We start from the raw sequence: 14569 nt of genomic DNA, 5'->3' as shown, positions 1-14569 counted from the left end.
GGAGGGAGCCGAATTCAGAGTGTGGTACTCTAGTCTGCTCCTGAAAACACTGGCCACAGCTCAAAGGGAAGACTCACCATGTTAGCATTCAGGTCAGCTGTTTCTTTTCAAGAAAAGCCAAAGGGCCAGAGGAAAATAATTTTATTATATCCACATTTAAAAGAATAGGGGTGAACTCGCATGCAAAATCAGGCTGGTTTGGGTGGGCTTTTTTTTTTTTTTTAGAACAAATTCTCATCTTTGTTCATTACAGACGCTTCCAAAGTCACTCTGAACTTTCCCACTGCCAGGGATCAGGCCAGGTACACACCAGTTTAATGAACCAGATAAACAATTGTGTCACCAATGTCCTTTGTCAGGCCGTTCTCAGTAATGCGAACGTGTTTCTCCTCCAGATCGATGTGGAAGGTGGCTTGGTCCAGGATAGGCGTCTTCTCCGCTTCTTCTTTGCCAAGGACTGGAACACGGCGTGGCCCCAGCACAGGATCATCAAACCTCATCAGCTTCACTTTAGAGAGATCTGCCGTAAAGAGACGGGCGAGTTAGGCTACAGGGCCCACACACAAGCTACAGCATCAGCTGAATTAACCAAAACAACACTTAATACTTGGTACTTTAAAACATCTGCTCCAAGGAAATACATTCTCTTGGGAATAACATTCACGTTCAGATTTACACCCACCACAAAGACGTCACTCAGGGGTTACACAGCAAGTTACCAGCAGAAATGGGGATGAACCACACAGAAATACCAAAGTGCCAATATCACACTAAGCACTAAATTTGCCTTGTCTGGTTTTGGGACAGCTATGGGTAACTGCACTGATATGGGATCATTTTCTGAGGTAAGAATTTCAGAGACTGGGAGAACAGGAAAGGCAAGGGCTGTTGTAAATACAATTCTCTATTAAAACGCACACTAATAAAAGACTGCTAAGCAGACCAAGAAAAATCTTGAGGAAGCCTGGGATCTTTCAGCCAAGCCTTCCCCTACATTCAACCTTCCAGCCCTCGTGCACCAACGGAACAGTGACACCTTCTGGAAAAGGCACAGAGTGAGGAAGAGTCACTGCTTCACCCCACGTGTTTTCATGATTTCAAAATATCCCCCTAGCAGAAGGCCAGTGGATACGCACACACATCTACTACGTACACAGAGCATTTCCCCTGCCTGTATTTTGCTACATACTTTACCACATACCCCTCTCTGTGTGCACCATCATCAGCATGTAGTTATCTTTGTTCTACAGATAAACATTCATATCAACACAAGCTGTTGACAGATACAGAAAGAAAAAACGACACTGCTGTCACAAGCTTTTGGATGAGGTCCAGCTTTCCTTCTATACCCAGCTCACACTGCTTCAGATTTGTTTGAGTCTTAATTCCTGCATTCTTCAACAAAAACACAGCTGCTGTTCCTTTAAGAAAGCTATTTTCATTCATTACACTGGCCAAACTTAATGCTTGTTTCAACAATGTCTAACATGAAATTTTATCATGCTATTCTGTGTTTTCCCAAAATATCTTTCCAAGGAGGTGGAGAAGTGAGGAATACTAAAATTATCAACAAGTAGGCTAGAAAAAAAATTGCTTATTTCCAATAAAAATTGAGGAAAAGCACCCACTCTGAAATACTACTACTCACAAGCACCACCTTTAGACTGTCAAGATACAACATTTACACTGACCATAGCAGCACTCCAAAGCGGCAGCTTTTATTCCAACTGCAACAAGGCAAAAGCAAGGAAGAGGCCAAGATTTTCTCAATGCCACACAATGAGACAAAGATGAAAACAGCATCTCTCCTCTTCTGTCTTGTCAGTGCACATCACCTCAAGAATTTACACAGCAGCACAACAGCCCTGCATAAAGTTACTACACAGAACTATTTAGAAAGCAGGGAAGCAAGAGGAGGCAAGGCAATTATGGGCAGCAATCCCAGGATTTTTGCCAAAAAAAGGGACCTCCACAGAGTTGTATTTTTTTCCTGTGATGGAATTCAGGTTCCTAGTCCACTCGACACGCTCTTAGTAAATATGCTGTAGCACAAGCAGTACCCCCAGGCTGTGCCTGGAGACCTTTATCGGGGCCATCACTGCACCACTCTGTCTCTTCTCACTGCAGAGTTCAACACTTAACAGCTGAAATGAAGTATTAGTGCATAAAGGATACAAGAGTAGAGAGGAGAGAAATAGCTCAGAGGACTCAGAGTGTTGATCTAGTTCCCACAGAGGTTGCTAGTTCGAGTTTGGCATAAACAATGGTAATTGACAGGCTGTTGAGCAATTCTTCAGCAATCCCAGTTTAAGTGAACAGATAGTTTTCCACTATGAACTGGGACAGAAATTATTATGAGCCAACATAGCAACTGTTAAATTAATTCACCTTAGGCTAAACAGAAAAATAGATTTGGTAAATTTTTTTTCAGCCTTGGGCTCCAAAATAGAAGTGGTAGAAGCTGCCTACAACCAGTTATGGGACTAACTGTTTTTCTTGGACATTCAAAGCACAGTGGGAAATATCATCCATGTTCATCTCTGGCTGAAAGTAGGTTTCAGTGTACCAGTGGCAGAACAAGAGACTAATGAGGAAAACCCATAGCAAAGCCTGCCTATTTGCAGATTATCTCTTTTCTTTTTCACTCAAACACAAAACTTGCTCCTTTCTAAGCATCTATGACAGCAGCACAAACTTCAGCAGCTTTGTCTCCACTCCTCTCCTGGAAACATCAATCTAACCAGCCTGTGATAGCTGTATGTCTGTGCTAGTATTCTACCTTTGATTCCTCTGTCCATCTTCATCAAGCGCCTGATCACGGTCTCTCTGTTGTCTCCTTGCCTGATTTCAATTTTTGTGGAGAAGTGGCCATTTGATGGTTGAGGGTTCACCAAAAACACAGACACACTGGGCTGTAAGAAAGTTAAATACAGACATTAAAGGAGAATCTGTATTTGTGATCCAAGCCTCAGAGGAGCCATGAAACTAAACCAAATAAACATCATCTATCAACAAATATTCTGGATGGATAAACTTCATTTAGAAACACTGCCTGCCAGTGGCAGAATGCAGGCACTCCCACAAAACACAAGCCACAGCATACACAAGTTTTTAGGACATATTTAGGGAAATCAAATTTTTACTGTTGTAAAGTATTAGAGCTAGAAACATTCATACACGATACCACTGCTGCAGAGTCTCACTAATCTCACACAATACTCACTAATTCTCCACGACTCCATGACACAGCTGTAGGAATACTTTTAAAAGGTTTTATTTTTAAGCAACTCAATGCCATTTATTAGCCCATCATAAACTAACAGATAAACATAGAAAGTATTAAAAAACACTTGAGGATTCAGCAAACAAGTAATACAAAGTTTCACATGGAAATTTATAATACCCTAAAACAGGCATATGGCTGAAAGAAACAAATATAAGAATATGCTAATACTCAGGTCACCTGTTTTTAACAGTCTTCAGGTCAAATCATTAAATTGTGCTGACTGGAAGAGCCTTAAAGCTAAGGCACAATCACAGTCACGTTTGGGGCTCTATACAGAGGAAGGAAAAAAAAAAGTCGTAATTGCTTCAGGAGATGTTTCTTTCTTTTGAAGGGGTGTTGGATCAAAGGCAAAAAAATCCAATGTTGATGTCTGATTAAAGTTTTTAAATGACAGATATGTTTTTGTTTGGTTGCTTTTTAGTTAAGTTTTCAGACTTCCAATATCTGAATTCCTGATTTTACCTCAGTTCTGAATACGGAAAGTGGTTTTCCAGGACAACAGTCTTCTTTTATTTTATCTTCTGCTTCAGATGCAAACTTCACTTCAATGTGATCCAGCTGTTAAAAAAGAAAAGGGGGTGGAGTAAGGAGGGAAAAAAACAGGAGTTTAATTGTTCTGGAGGGAACAACAGGAGTTACCAGGCCTATCAAACAACTGTCCGCATAGTCAAGCGGAAAGTAAATGTGCACTGACATAAGGCAACAACAGCACACCCAAAATCACGTGTTGTTTGGAAGGGACCTCTGAGGGTCACCTGCTCCCTGCTCAAAGTGGGACCCTCCGGTTACCCTGCTCCAACACCACACTGCTGCCCTAGCAAGAAACCCTGGCTCCCCCCAGCCACCCTGATAGCCCTCTGCTCAGCCGCTGCAAGCCCCCAACGCCGCCTTAAACTGGGGGTGCGGAGCAGGGGAGGGTGCGAGGGGGGCACAGCACTGACACGTACTCCGAGCCGGGCTCAGCAGAGCCAAGGGGAGATGGGTGACTTCCCTTGACCTGCTGAATCACGTCCTGCACAGGTAACTCCTCCTGATGTAGGTCACTTTACTATATACTGTAGTTTTAAAAGCCCTGCCCACAACCTGCCCCTTGAAGAGGGCAGGTAATCTGCTACAGGTAACGTGCCATTGTAAGAGTCCAAGGCTAAGGACTCTGAGCGTTCTTGCTAGTAATGCCTTGAAACATCTCTTCTCATTTCTTCACCTGAAAAAACTTAACATACTGGTTGGCTCAGAGAAAAATGTCTCTTCAAAAGTGTCACTGGACTTTACTGTCACAGATACAACCACTACTGCAGCAAAAACCACCACTGTTTTGTGGGAACATGTTTATATACTACACACCTACCACTGTGTCTCATTTAACAGATTTATACACCTATAGCTGACAAATTTAAACAGCAAGATCGAAATACAGAAGGTTGATAAAAAGCTATTACTTAAGCAACATACATCCAGAAGTTAATATAAACAGGTTTAGAGCCTCAGGAAAGGCTGTTCCTCCAGCTATCTCAGTAAAAACCAAGCAATGAATACGCCAAGTATGTACCAACCTCCAGGGAATTTGTCAGATAGACAATATTCTCCGTGAGCACTGCACGCTCATCAAATTCCAGCTCCAGATCAAGAACACGTGAACCATTCTTCTCCAGATTTTCCTGCCAGAAGGGGGGAGAAAAAAAAAAGGATTAAAACTCTCTAAATGCTGCAAGTAAAATGATGCTTCAAAATGGCAAACTCTCTACATTAGTCATGACAAGAATAGGCTTTTAAATCTGAGAGCTCTCTGCTGGCACAACATGCTAACGCAGCAGCAATAATTTTCTCGTAACAGGGTTTCTTGTACAGGGAGTCAGTGACACTGATGGGAGGAGTAAGGGCAATTAGAACACATCTTTAATATAGAATTGAAAAGGTGTTTGACATTCACAGTTATTTATAATCCCTACTGCATGTGCAGGTTGAGAATTAACAGAGTAAGTCAGCATTTCAGTGGTATTTCACAGCAGGAAATTCAGTCTTATGACCTAGTTTAAAACAAAGGACAAGCACACAACAACTGGACCTGTTCACAGCAGTTGTAAAACAAGTTCTCTGCAGGGAAATAACAGCTACTTTATACGTTAACATAAAAGTAACTTAATTAGTCCAGAAAGCCAACAGCAACAGTCACAAGAGACAAAGTATTAAAGGCAATATAAAAACCACGTGGATTTTTTTTTTTTTTTTTACTAAAACAGAACTTCCTCTTCGGAATTTAATCTGTCCCTTTCTTGCTTTCATACGCTGAGCCAGCTGTCTCCTTTGAAGCTCTGTTTGTCAGACTCAGCACGGTTGTGGTTTCCTGGTTTCCCTGTCAGTTTAATCTGAAAGATTCCCTACATTAACACTGAATTGCTTCCCTTTGTAAATCACAAAGTTTCTTCTACATTTAAGCTCTCCTTTGACAAATAGGAAGCACAAGCAGAAATGCTCCTTGTACACTGAAATTGCTGAATAATTGGTTTCAGAGAAAAACATACTGATCTAAGGAGTCGGACTCTGGGAAAATATAATGAAGTATCAGAATATTAGTGATAAAAACATAAGAATGACACACAAAATTCATCATTCCATTCAGGGCTCAGAACAGTTCCTTTTTTCCTCCCTTAAATGTAGTGCAATCAATATTTCTAGCCTTGCTCTTAACTTTCAAATGTGAAGCATTTTTACATCTCCAGAGCAACACCTTATTCTCATTTCAGCATGAAAACTGGAAAATTCAAATATGAAGCATTTCAAACGTAGCGGAAGCCACTCATATTTGAGGCACAGACTGTATAACCTGCAAAACACACAAACTACCAAGCCTCAACTAGAGCATTAGTTCACCTGGGCCACTTCATGTAGAGACATTCTTACCATATCTTTCTTATCAAGATGTCAAAGAAGTTTATAAACAAAAACATGAAGATCCCAAACAAGCGAGGGACAGGACAGAGACTGAAGTCACAAGTTAGCAGGAGATCCAGGAATGAAATAAAGGAAACAACAATACCCGTGCACGAAGGATTATCGTTGCCTTTGTCAGATGTGCTTCATTCACAAAAGCTTTTTCTAGGCAAGAACTGTCCCTCTGACACTTACCTTAATCATGGCAACAAACGGCATAACCTTCTTCATATACTTCTTCAGCTCTGGCAGGGTGTTAAGCTCACTAGCAATTACTTTATTATCTGGCAGCTGACCTCCACTGACCTAAAAACATCAATGAACATCCATGAGAAAGTACAAGTATCATTACAAAAACTTGCCCTTTAATATCACACACCCTTCGTGCTTTCCCATAAATACCAGCAACATTTGTCATCATAATTGATTCCACATATAATAATTTTCTCATCCCTTTGAAACATTTTAAAAGTAAAATTTTAAAACTTTGACCAAAAAAACCCCTGATTAACTACTGTCATTCAGGCAACTCAGTATTATTCTGCATTTTCTTTATTCTTTCTGGTGACTATATATTAGTATACTTAAATTTTCTACCAGAACACATTTTAAATCCACATTTAAGCCTCATCATAAGCACATTTTTAAGCACCAGTTTCCCGAATTTTTGGGGTTTTACATCCAAAATTTAGATATTTGCAACAATTTTATTTAGTGCATCAGAGCAAACAGCAGATTTTAACACTGACGCAGAAAAAAGCCTACAGAATGCCCAAAGTTTAATACCCAAAAATAAATTTCACTTGAGGAATATTGGTTTATCTTATTAATACCACAAGTTGGAAAAGTCATGACTCTCTAATCTATCAGCTACAATAATGGTTTGTTCAAGCTGAGGACAGTTCACCAAGATGCCAAAAACAGCTTCCCCATGTCAGCAGCACAGAATCTTCTGCTTTCAGAAAAGCTTATTTTTTTCTACTCATGACTGATGTATTCCATTTCGACATATTTCTTGTAACATCACTGAATAGCATACACCTATTCAAGGACCAAAACAACGCTTCTAAGCTCACTTGCACAGTAAGGCAGCATCAATCTGTCAGTCAACGTTTCCTCAGAAATATACTTGGAATACCTTAACAGCTATCCACTTACAAATTAAAAACATAACAGAACACGGGCCGCTTTTTACTCAGATTGTCAAAAAACAACGAAATCATACTGTCAAATCAGTGACAGTCCTTGGGACATTTTCATTAAACACCAAAATTTATTGGACAGTTGTAAAAGCATGAAGGAAATTAAAACTATCTTGCTTTATATTTAAATAACTTGGTAACAAATTACAGCTTATAAGCTTTTTAGAGATAGAAAAAAAAGAGCCCTCAAAAAAGCAGGTAAGCAGCCCAAAGAAACACGGGAGGACGAGCACCTGATAGTGCTGGCGCAGAACGGATAAGGTGGTGTGCTGCCAGGGCGGGTAGTTCTTCGCCACGTAGATGGTACAGTGAGAAGGCTTCTGGGAAGGTTCTTTAGTAGTTTTCTAAGGAAACAAAGAAAAAAAAAAATAGGAAGGAGTCCTGAGGCAATACAGAACTCTCAAGTACGCACACAGAGCAAGATGACCTAGCACACCTCACCTTTCCTCTCACAGGTGCCATGTAGTTCTTGAGACGGAGTCGGAGGTCGTGAGCTGCTTCCATGAGGTACTGAGAGGAGCGAATCAAAACCTCATCCACAGGACCTGCTGTCGGCCACGAGGCTCTCATGATGGAATCGGGCTTTGAGGACAGGAAGAAGTGACACGCACTGAGATGAAAACACTCCAGTAACTGCTGGTTTTTCAACCCATTATAGCTTGACTGGAAACTGGAGTTTAGACAGTTTGAACCTCAGTGAGCACCCACCTATAACCAGGTTGTAAAGGAATAAGTATACAGCCAACAAGCATTTATTTGCAAGTGTGTTAAGGACTATATATACAATTACACCTGCCATACAGCTACATAACTTGATCTATAAGCACAAGGCACTTAAAAAAAAAACATAAATTTCATGCATAAGTGTAGGAATATTGCATTATTTGGGTTAATTTTAGATCACCTCTTTGTGAGTACACAACCAAAGTGACTTGTATTAAAGTTGCATGTATCACCACAGTAACAGGCTGACTCTGTATGTTCACTGTCCTATGGACAATAAGATATTATGGCTCTTCATATTATAAGACATAAGTTTCTTCTACTTGTATATGAAAGATATCCCCAAGCCTGATACGGGCCTTACTAGAAATCAGTGAAAGCTTAGATCGTAACCAAACAAAGCTGAAGCATTAGTACCTTTCCCAGCAGTGACCAGATGTGCTCACATAAGTGGGGACATATAGGGGCCAACAGCAGAGTCTGAACTTCAATAAACTGGAACACCAGCTCTCTGTGCATTCCTTCTATCGCCAGCTCACGGTATTTATCTTTTGCTGCCTGAAACACAGTCAATGCAACCATCATTAACACACTCCAGCTGCCATGGAGAAACACTCAGAAGAAAACACACACAATGCTTTGCTCTAATATGCCTCTAGAATATAAGCAACTTCGAACTCAATAATGGATTATTGCAGGAACTGTATTTTCCTGAGGCACCTGAGTGTGAATCTGTGTTGGCCATTTGATTTTGGCGTTAATATGGTACTTCTTAAAAAGTGTTTATTGGCACAGACATAAAAGACAAAAATATCCACAACCATGTATCAGGTACTATCATCCCAAATAGCTTGCATAAAAATACAAATAAGTACTAAGAAAAAGGCAATGAATATGATCTATCATTATACATATAATTCAGCCTACTTAATCACATTCCCAAATATCATAAAGAAGCCACATAAAGGAGTCTCTGTAATTCATTAAGTGAAGTGGCATGGTTCAGCAGACACTCCGGAGACACAGTTTATGGAATATATCAAAAAGCACTCTGCTTCCAAACAATTTTGCTGATGTATTATCTGGATTTCTTATGAAGACTTCCTTATTACAAAGGAGCTAAAGAAAGGAAACACTCTTTTTAATAGCATCTTTTTTAAAGCAGCTTTTTGCTCATATTAGACATCAGGACTATTTGCAGCATCACAGTTGTCTTCCTCTGGACCTTTGTAAAAATGACACAAGCAGACCTTTGTAATTTCACATTTCTTCCATTAAAGTACTCTTGTTTCTTGGCACAATTCTGATTCCAATTCAGCCATATAATTAAGGATCAGAGACATCAGGATCAAAAGAAATCCACAAAGTGACAAATACCAAGTGTTAGCTTCTTACACCTAAAAAGATATCTCCTACCTGAAATTCAAAGAAGCCAGTTTTCAGAGCTTCCTTAAACATCATCTTCTCATAATTTTGGTCAGTTTTCATTATGCCTGCACTCATTTCACTAGAGAGGGAAGTGAAAACATCAATATGTCATAGTCTACCCCACATAACGGCAACACTGTGTAAAACAACACTATCAGTGTCACCAGTGCAGCACAATCACATAACCTATTCTGTAATGTGCTTTGTTTTACGGAATTCATTAATTTGTAGGAAAAAAATAACTACAGAGATGCTCCTTGCAAGAAAAAAAAAGGATCAAACTGTACTATTAGCCTTTGTAGAGTACCTGGCAAAGACTCTGTCATTGAAGGTGTTGGCAGTACCACTTCTCAGACTGTCTCTGTTTGCTATTATCTCCTTTACCCACTCCACCCATGTGTAGAGACGAAGAATACCAGCATCTGCCATGGCTTCCACAAAGTTGGCATCTTCAACAGTGTCTCCAGCATCAGCCAAGGCTAAACGCATGCCTGAAAGAAACTGGATCAGCTAACGTGGCTGGCATGCAATTAGCTGGTAGATACACATGCAGGAGGCATGGGACTCAAAGTGAGTTACAACTAACTTTTATGTGTTAATAAAATGCAAAGGGAATTTACAAACTGCCTGGCCAGCTAGAAAGAGATGTCTCAAAGGATGCACTTTACCCAGGAGAGGTACACTGCCCTCCTTAGGAAGGAAACCAGACACCGAGAACCAGGAGACTCGTACAATCACTGTCCAAAAAACAAGAGCATGCAAGAAGGGACAAGGGCATGCATGTATACAGGCATCACCAGTATGTGACTTATGTTTTGATCTCTTAAGTGACTCTGGAAGAATGAAACAGGCACCCTGTAGGAGGTCTCCACACCAGGAGCAGTTCTTGGTTGAAACAGGTGTTGTGCCAACATGCATCCCAATTTTCTAGATAGAGTTCAGCTTTTCAAACAAGAACAGGTGGTAAGCAGTAGATTTATTGCAGTTCATTACTCCAATACACCCACTGGTCCTCTGAGAGCAAAACACTAATTTGAGCCATTTTGGCATAACTGAAAACCAGATGCAGGCCAGAACATACTCACCGTCTGCAGAAAACTTGTCAACAGCTTGACTTAAGGTAAGGAAGTTGCCTGTAGATTTAGACATCTGAAAGAAATAGAAGAGTCTTTGTTTTCTCCCACATCCATTTTGTTGTTGGATAAGCAAGACAGATGCAACAAGAGTTTGGGCAAACCATTGAGAACGTATTTTCTCATGAATCACAGCAAAAGCAATTTGGTAAATCTGAACTAAGTCTGGCAGTAAAAGCAGACTAAACTTTGCAAGCACTCATCTAACTCCTGAATGTTGAACTTGAGACTTGCACAAGTTGTTACTACCAAGGTCCACATACACCACAGCTGCAGGGAAATGGTCGCTGCCTTCTGCATCATTGGGGTTCCACCTCACTTTGTCAGGCTTTGAAAAATGGGACAACTGCTGCCAAAATTTGATTCCAGAAATTACTTAAATTAAACTTAAATACAACTTCAAAATTGGCATTTTCAGCTCATCCTGCACTGATTTTTAAAGAAGGACTCTGGTGAGGTTTTTTGCTTCATATTGGACAGTCTCCAAGGCCTAATTCCTAGGTTCAGGCACTTTTAAATTCAATTGCAGAACTCGCATAAATTAGCAAGTTATTGGCACAAACTTTTTCCTCTCACTGCACCTACTCCAATGCTTAACAAAGCTAAAATTTAGTCAAAAAAAAAAAATCATTCTACATTCTATATTACCCTAAAGCTTAACAGAAATACACTGAAATCTTTCCTAAACTGGTGAAGATATACAAGAGCTAACTCAAGAAAAGTGTTAGATGCAACTGGAGGAAAAGCAGGTCTTTACCTCTCATGAATGAAAAACTGGAGGACATCAATGAAGAAATTAGAATTTTCACTATTTCCTCCTCTTAAATTCCAAGGAGGATTTTTCCAGTCTGGTTGGCAAGTGCCTATTTTGACAACCACAAAAGCTGTCTCATACATGAAACCTCACTATACCTTTTCAGAATTGAGGAGGAGATGTCCGTTTGCTCTCACAGCTACTGGCCATTTTTCTCTGTTAGAAGACAAGATACAAAGCATTTGGTAAAGTAAATACATTTTCCTCTTTAAAAAAAAGAAAAAACATTTTATGTTCCAGTTTGGGATGAACACTTAAGTGGAATCTTCAAAAACATACCTAGGGAGTGCCTTAAAAAAATTAAGGAGTGTCTTTGAAGATGGAAAGAACTACAGTATAAGGGTTAGGGATTATCATTGCTGAAATGCAAAGCAGGGAGCATTGCACCTACAATTATACCCCATTCACCCCACCTCCTCCTATTCAGCTACATTTAAAGGCCAGTGACTGGCATTGCCCAACAGCACTTGATAGAGGTAAGTCCCCCCATCTCTACCAATGGAGGAAGCAGATATCAAATTCCCCACAACCATCTTTACTATATATTAGAAAACATCTTTTCCTATATAGTTTTATACAACTCTTAAACAGAGGTTCAAGGGAACCCAAACACAGTATCCTAATGCGCAGAACTACATCTTTCTAAAAGCACCATGTGAACAGCAAAGACTCTCAACCTGTGCTGCACAGTCCATGGGAATATCTAGACACTGTTCTAACGATCCTTGAGAAGTAATTAAGAAAACTTAATAAAGTTACTTAAAATCCCAGTGCAGGAATATGATTCAATACTGGAAAATATATAGGAGGAGATATTTACAGCAGACATTTGACTTTTATAAAACAGGCCAACAAAAGCTGAAGTTAAAATTTGTTCTCCACTTTTACACATTTGCTTTTTCACGTGGCTGCCTAACCGAGCATTTCACGCCTCCATAGGCAGCTAAATCAAATGAAAAATAGCATCAAACACAATTCCAGCATCGGCTGCATTTGGATTTAGCTCTAGATGCTGCTACTTAGTATTCTCTCCACTCCCAAAGCAGAAAAAAACTCTAAAGATACAGCAACGCTGTTTCAATGTGTTTTTACACATACCCTCTAAAGAAGCACCAAGCCACGGTACTGTTTAGTTGGAACAGATAAATCCCTAGGTTTGCTCTGGAGCTGACTGAAACTGCCAAGTCAGTTATGCCACATGCTAGAATTCGTCTTTAGAAGAACCAGGATTTCAGCAAGTCAACTAGAAGCCATATTATGCAGTTAGGCTTCAGTTTTGCTTTAAACAATGTTTTAGAATTTGTATGTAAGAATTTTGCATCTTAAAATCTTTAAAGGATTCTAGAAAAAAAACAGAGGAAATAATGGTAAAAAGCCTTCAATTTCAGTAACTTCTCCTACAGACAACTGTAACAAAGCTGCAATATGAAAGAATAATTGTGAATGTTGTACAACCCAAGCAAGCCATTAGCGAACGTACCAGAACTACAAGCTCTCCAGCTTATCTCCTGCACTCCTGCTTTGCGTTATCTCCAAACTTACCTCTGATCTGACCACATAGCCACATGATTATAGAGGTAGTACGACAGATGATTTGGAACAAGATCTTTGCCAGAAGCTCTGAGATCCACGGGGTACCAAAATTCAAACTCCTCCTTTAGCCTGTCCAACTTTTCTTTTGGAATCTCTGTTTTAGGAAACGGAGCTGCCTTGAAGAAGATGTAATCCCAAACTTCTTTGCTCATTTGATGTGCCCTGCACAGAATTAGTCCCATTTTGAGATGGCAGTAAAAGTTCCTCTTACGCTCCACAGCATTTTGAATAAGACAGCTTAAAACTGCGGGTTCATTCTCACAACACACTCCACTTGACAAGCAGAGCCAATGTGGACAAAGAGCGTACAGGTGCTTTGTCTAAGATCAGATGTGCGAGTCCAACATCAGAAATGAAATCAGAACTCGGAGCTGCTCAAGCCATGCCCTGCTTAAAATGCCCTTTGGTATTTCCCAATAAACCGTGAAGACCCCCGTAAAGAAAAAGTAATTAATAATTAGAGCATAATCTTGAATGTCCTGGAAACCTGATTATTTCTTTTTACAAATGCTATCCCCTCACCTCCAGCACCACTTGTGACCTTAACTGAATACTGAAAATTTATGACTAGTATCTAAATTTCTCTGCCCTCCCTTGCACTGGGTCATACAACCATTCCTTCTGAGATTTTTATTCCTAGCTCCTTAGAATTTCACTGGAGTCCACCAGACACTACCTGCAAACATTTCAAGTTAAATAATTTCAAATCAAAGTTTACTATTTGTTATACCTACTCAGGTGCTTTGGCTGGTATTATGCAGAGAGGAAAAGCATTCTGGATCAAAAGTACCTCCAGTACATATTAAACAACTAGTTCACATGACAGTTGATACCACCAGTCTAGAATAAAGTCTCACATGCAGCAGTGGGCTGGTTTAGAGCTGCTTTAAATTTCTGCTTTAAATTTCTGCTTTAAATTTCTGCTTTAAATTTCTGCTTTAAATTTCTGCTTTAAATTTCTGCTTTAAATTTCTGCTTTAAATTTCTGCTTTAAATTTCTGCTTTAAATTTCTGCTTTAAATTTCTGCTTTAAATTTCTGCTTTAAATTTCTGCTTTAAATTTCTGCTTTAAATTTCTGCTGTGCACTGTGACGTAGCTTCTACGTTTGGTGCCAAAGATCGCTGTAACCAAATGGTGACTGACATGACACGCCATAAATCCCCTTCTACTTTACACCACAGAGTAAGTCTTAGTAAAAAGCGCTTGCTAACACTGTAAGAAAGATGTTATCTACTCGCTTAAGAGTGGACTCTAATTGTATATAGTTAATTACGTCAAATCTATAATTCAGTGCTCAGGATGCTCACTTCAAAGTCTGTTCCCAGACATGACTAGTATGTAAGTAGCCTCTCTATAATTAGAGGCGTTTGAGCCCAAATTAAAACCTTGCCAAGTCTTTCAGAACTATTTCTCTTTGGAAGAATCTTCACTTTGGAAATGGTTTTCAGATTAGTTATA

At 39.7% G+C, this 14569-nt stretch overlaps 1 protein-coding gene across 1 annotated transcript in view; it reads right to left on the bottom strand.

Annotated features, from left to right (window-relative positions):
- Nucleotides 1-124: 124 nt before the first annotated feature.
- Nucleotides 125-14569, bottom strand: part of LARS1 (leucyl-tRNA synthetase 1) — a 28459-nt gene continuing 14014 nt past the window's right edge. The window contains exons 20-32 of the mRNA XM_068409031.1: nt 13060-13272; nt 11616-11673; nt 10656-10719; nt 9878-10061; nt 9559-9649; nt 8560-8700; nt 7861-8001; nt 7653-7763; nt 6413-6523; nt 4840-4944; nt 3749-3844; nt 2780-2912; nt 125-520 (exon numbers count right to left, since the gene is read on the bottom strand). Of these exons, the coding sequence (XP_068265132.1) occupies nt 315-520; nt 2780-2912; nt 3749-3844; nt 4840-4944; nt 6413-6523; nt 7653-7763; nt 7861-8001; nt 8560-8700; nt 9559-9649; nt 9878-10061; nt 10656-10719; nt 11616-11673; nt 13060-13272 (1654 nt within the window). The 3' untranslated portion in view covers nt 125-314. The remainder of the gene's footprint in view (nt 521-2779; nt 2913-3748; nt 3845-4839; nt 4945-6412; nt 6524-7652; nt 7764-7860; nt 8002-8559; nt 8701-9558; nt 9650-9877; nt 10062-10655; nt 10720-11615; nt 11674-13059; nt 13273-14569) is intronic.

Source organism: Nyctibius grandis, chromosome 10 (assembly GCF_013368605.1).
Source record: "Nyctibius grandis isolate bNycGra1 chromosome 10, bNycGra1.pri, whole genome shotgun sequence".
Lineage (NCBI taxonomy): Eukaryota > Metazoa > Chordata > Aves > Nyctibiiformes > Nyctibiidae > Nyctibius > Nyctibius grandis.
The sequence above is the reverse complement of the archived record's forward strand: the minus strand, read 5'-3'. Positions and strand labels throughout refer to the sequence as shown.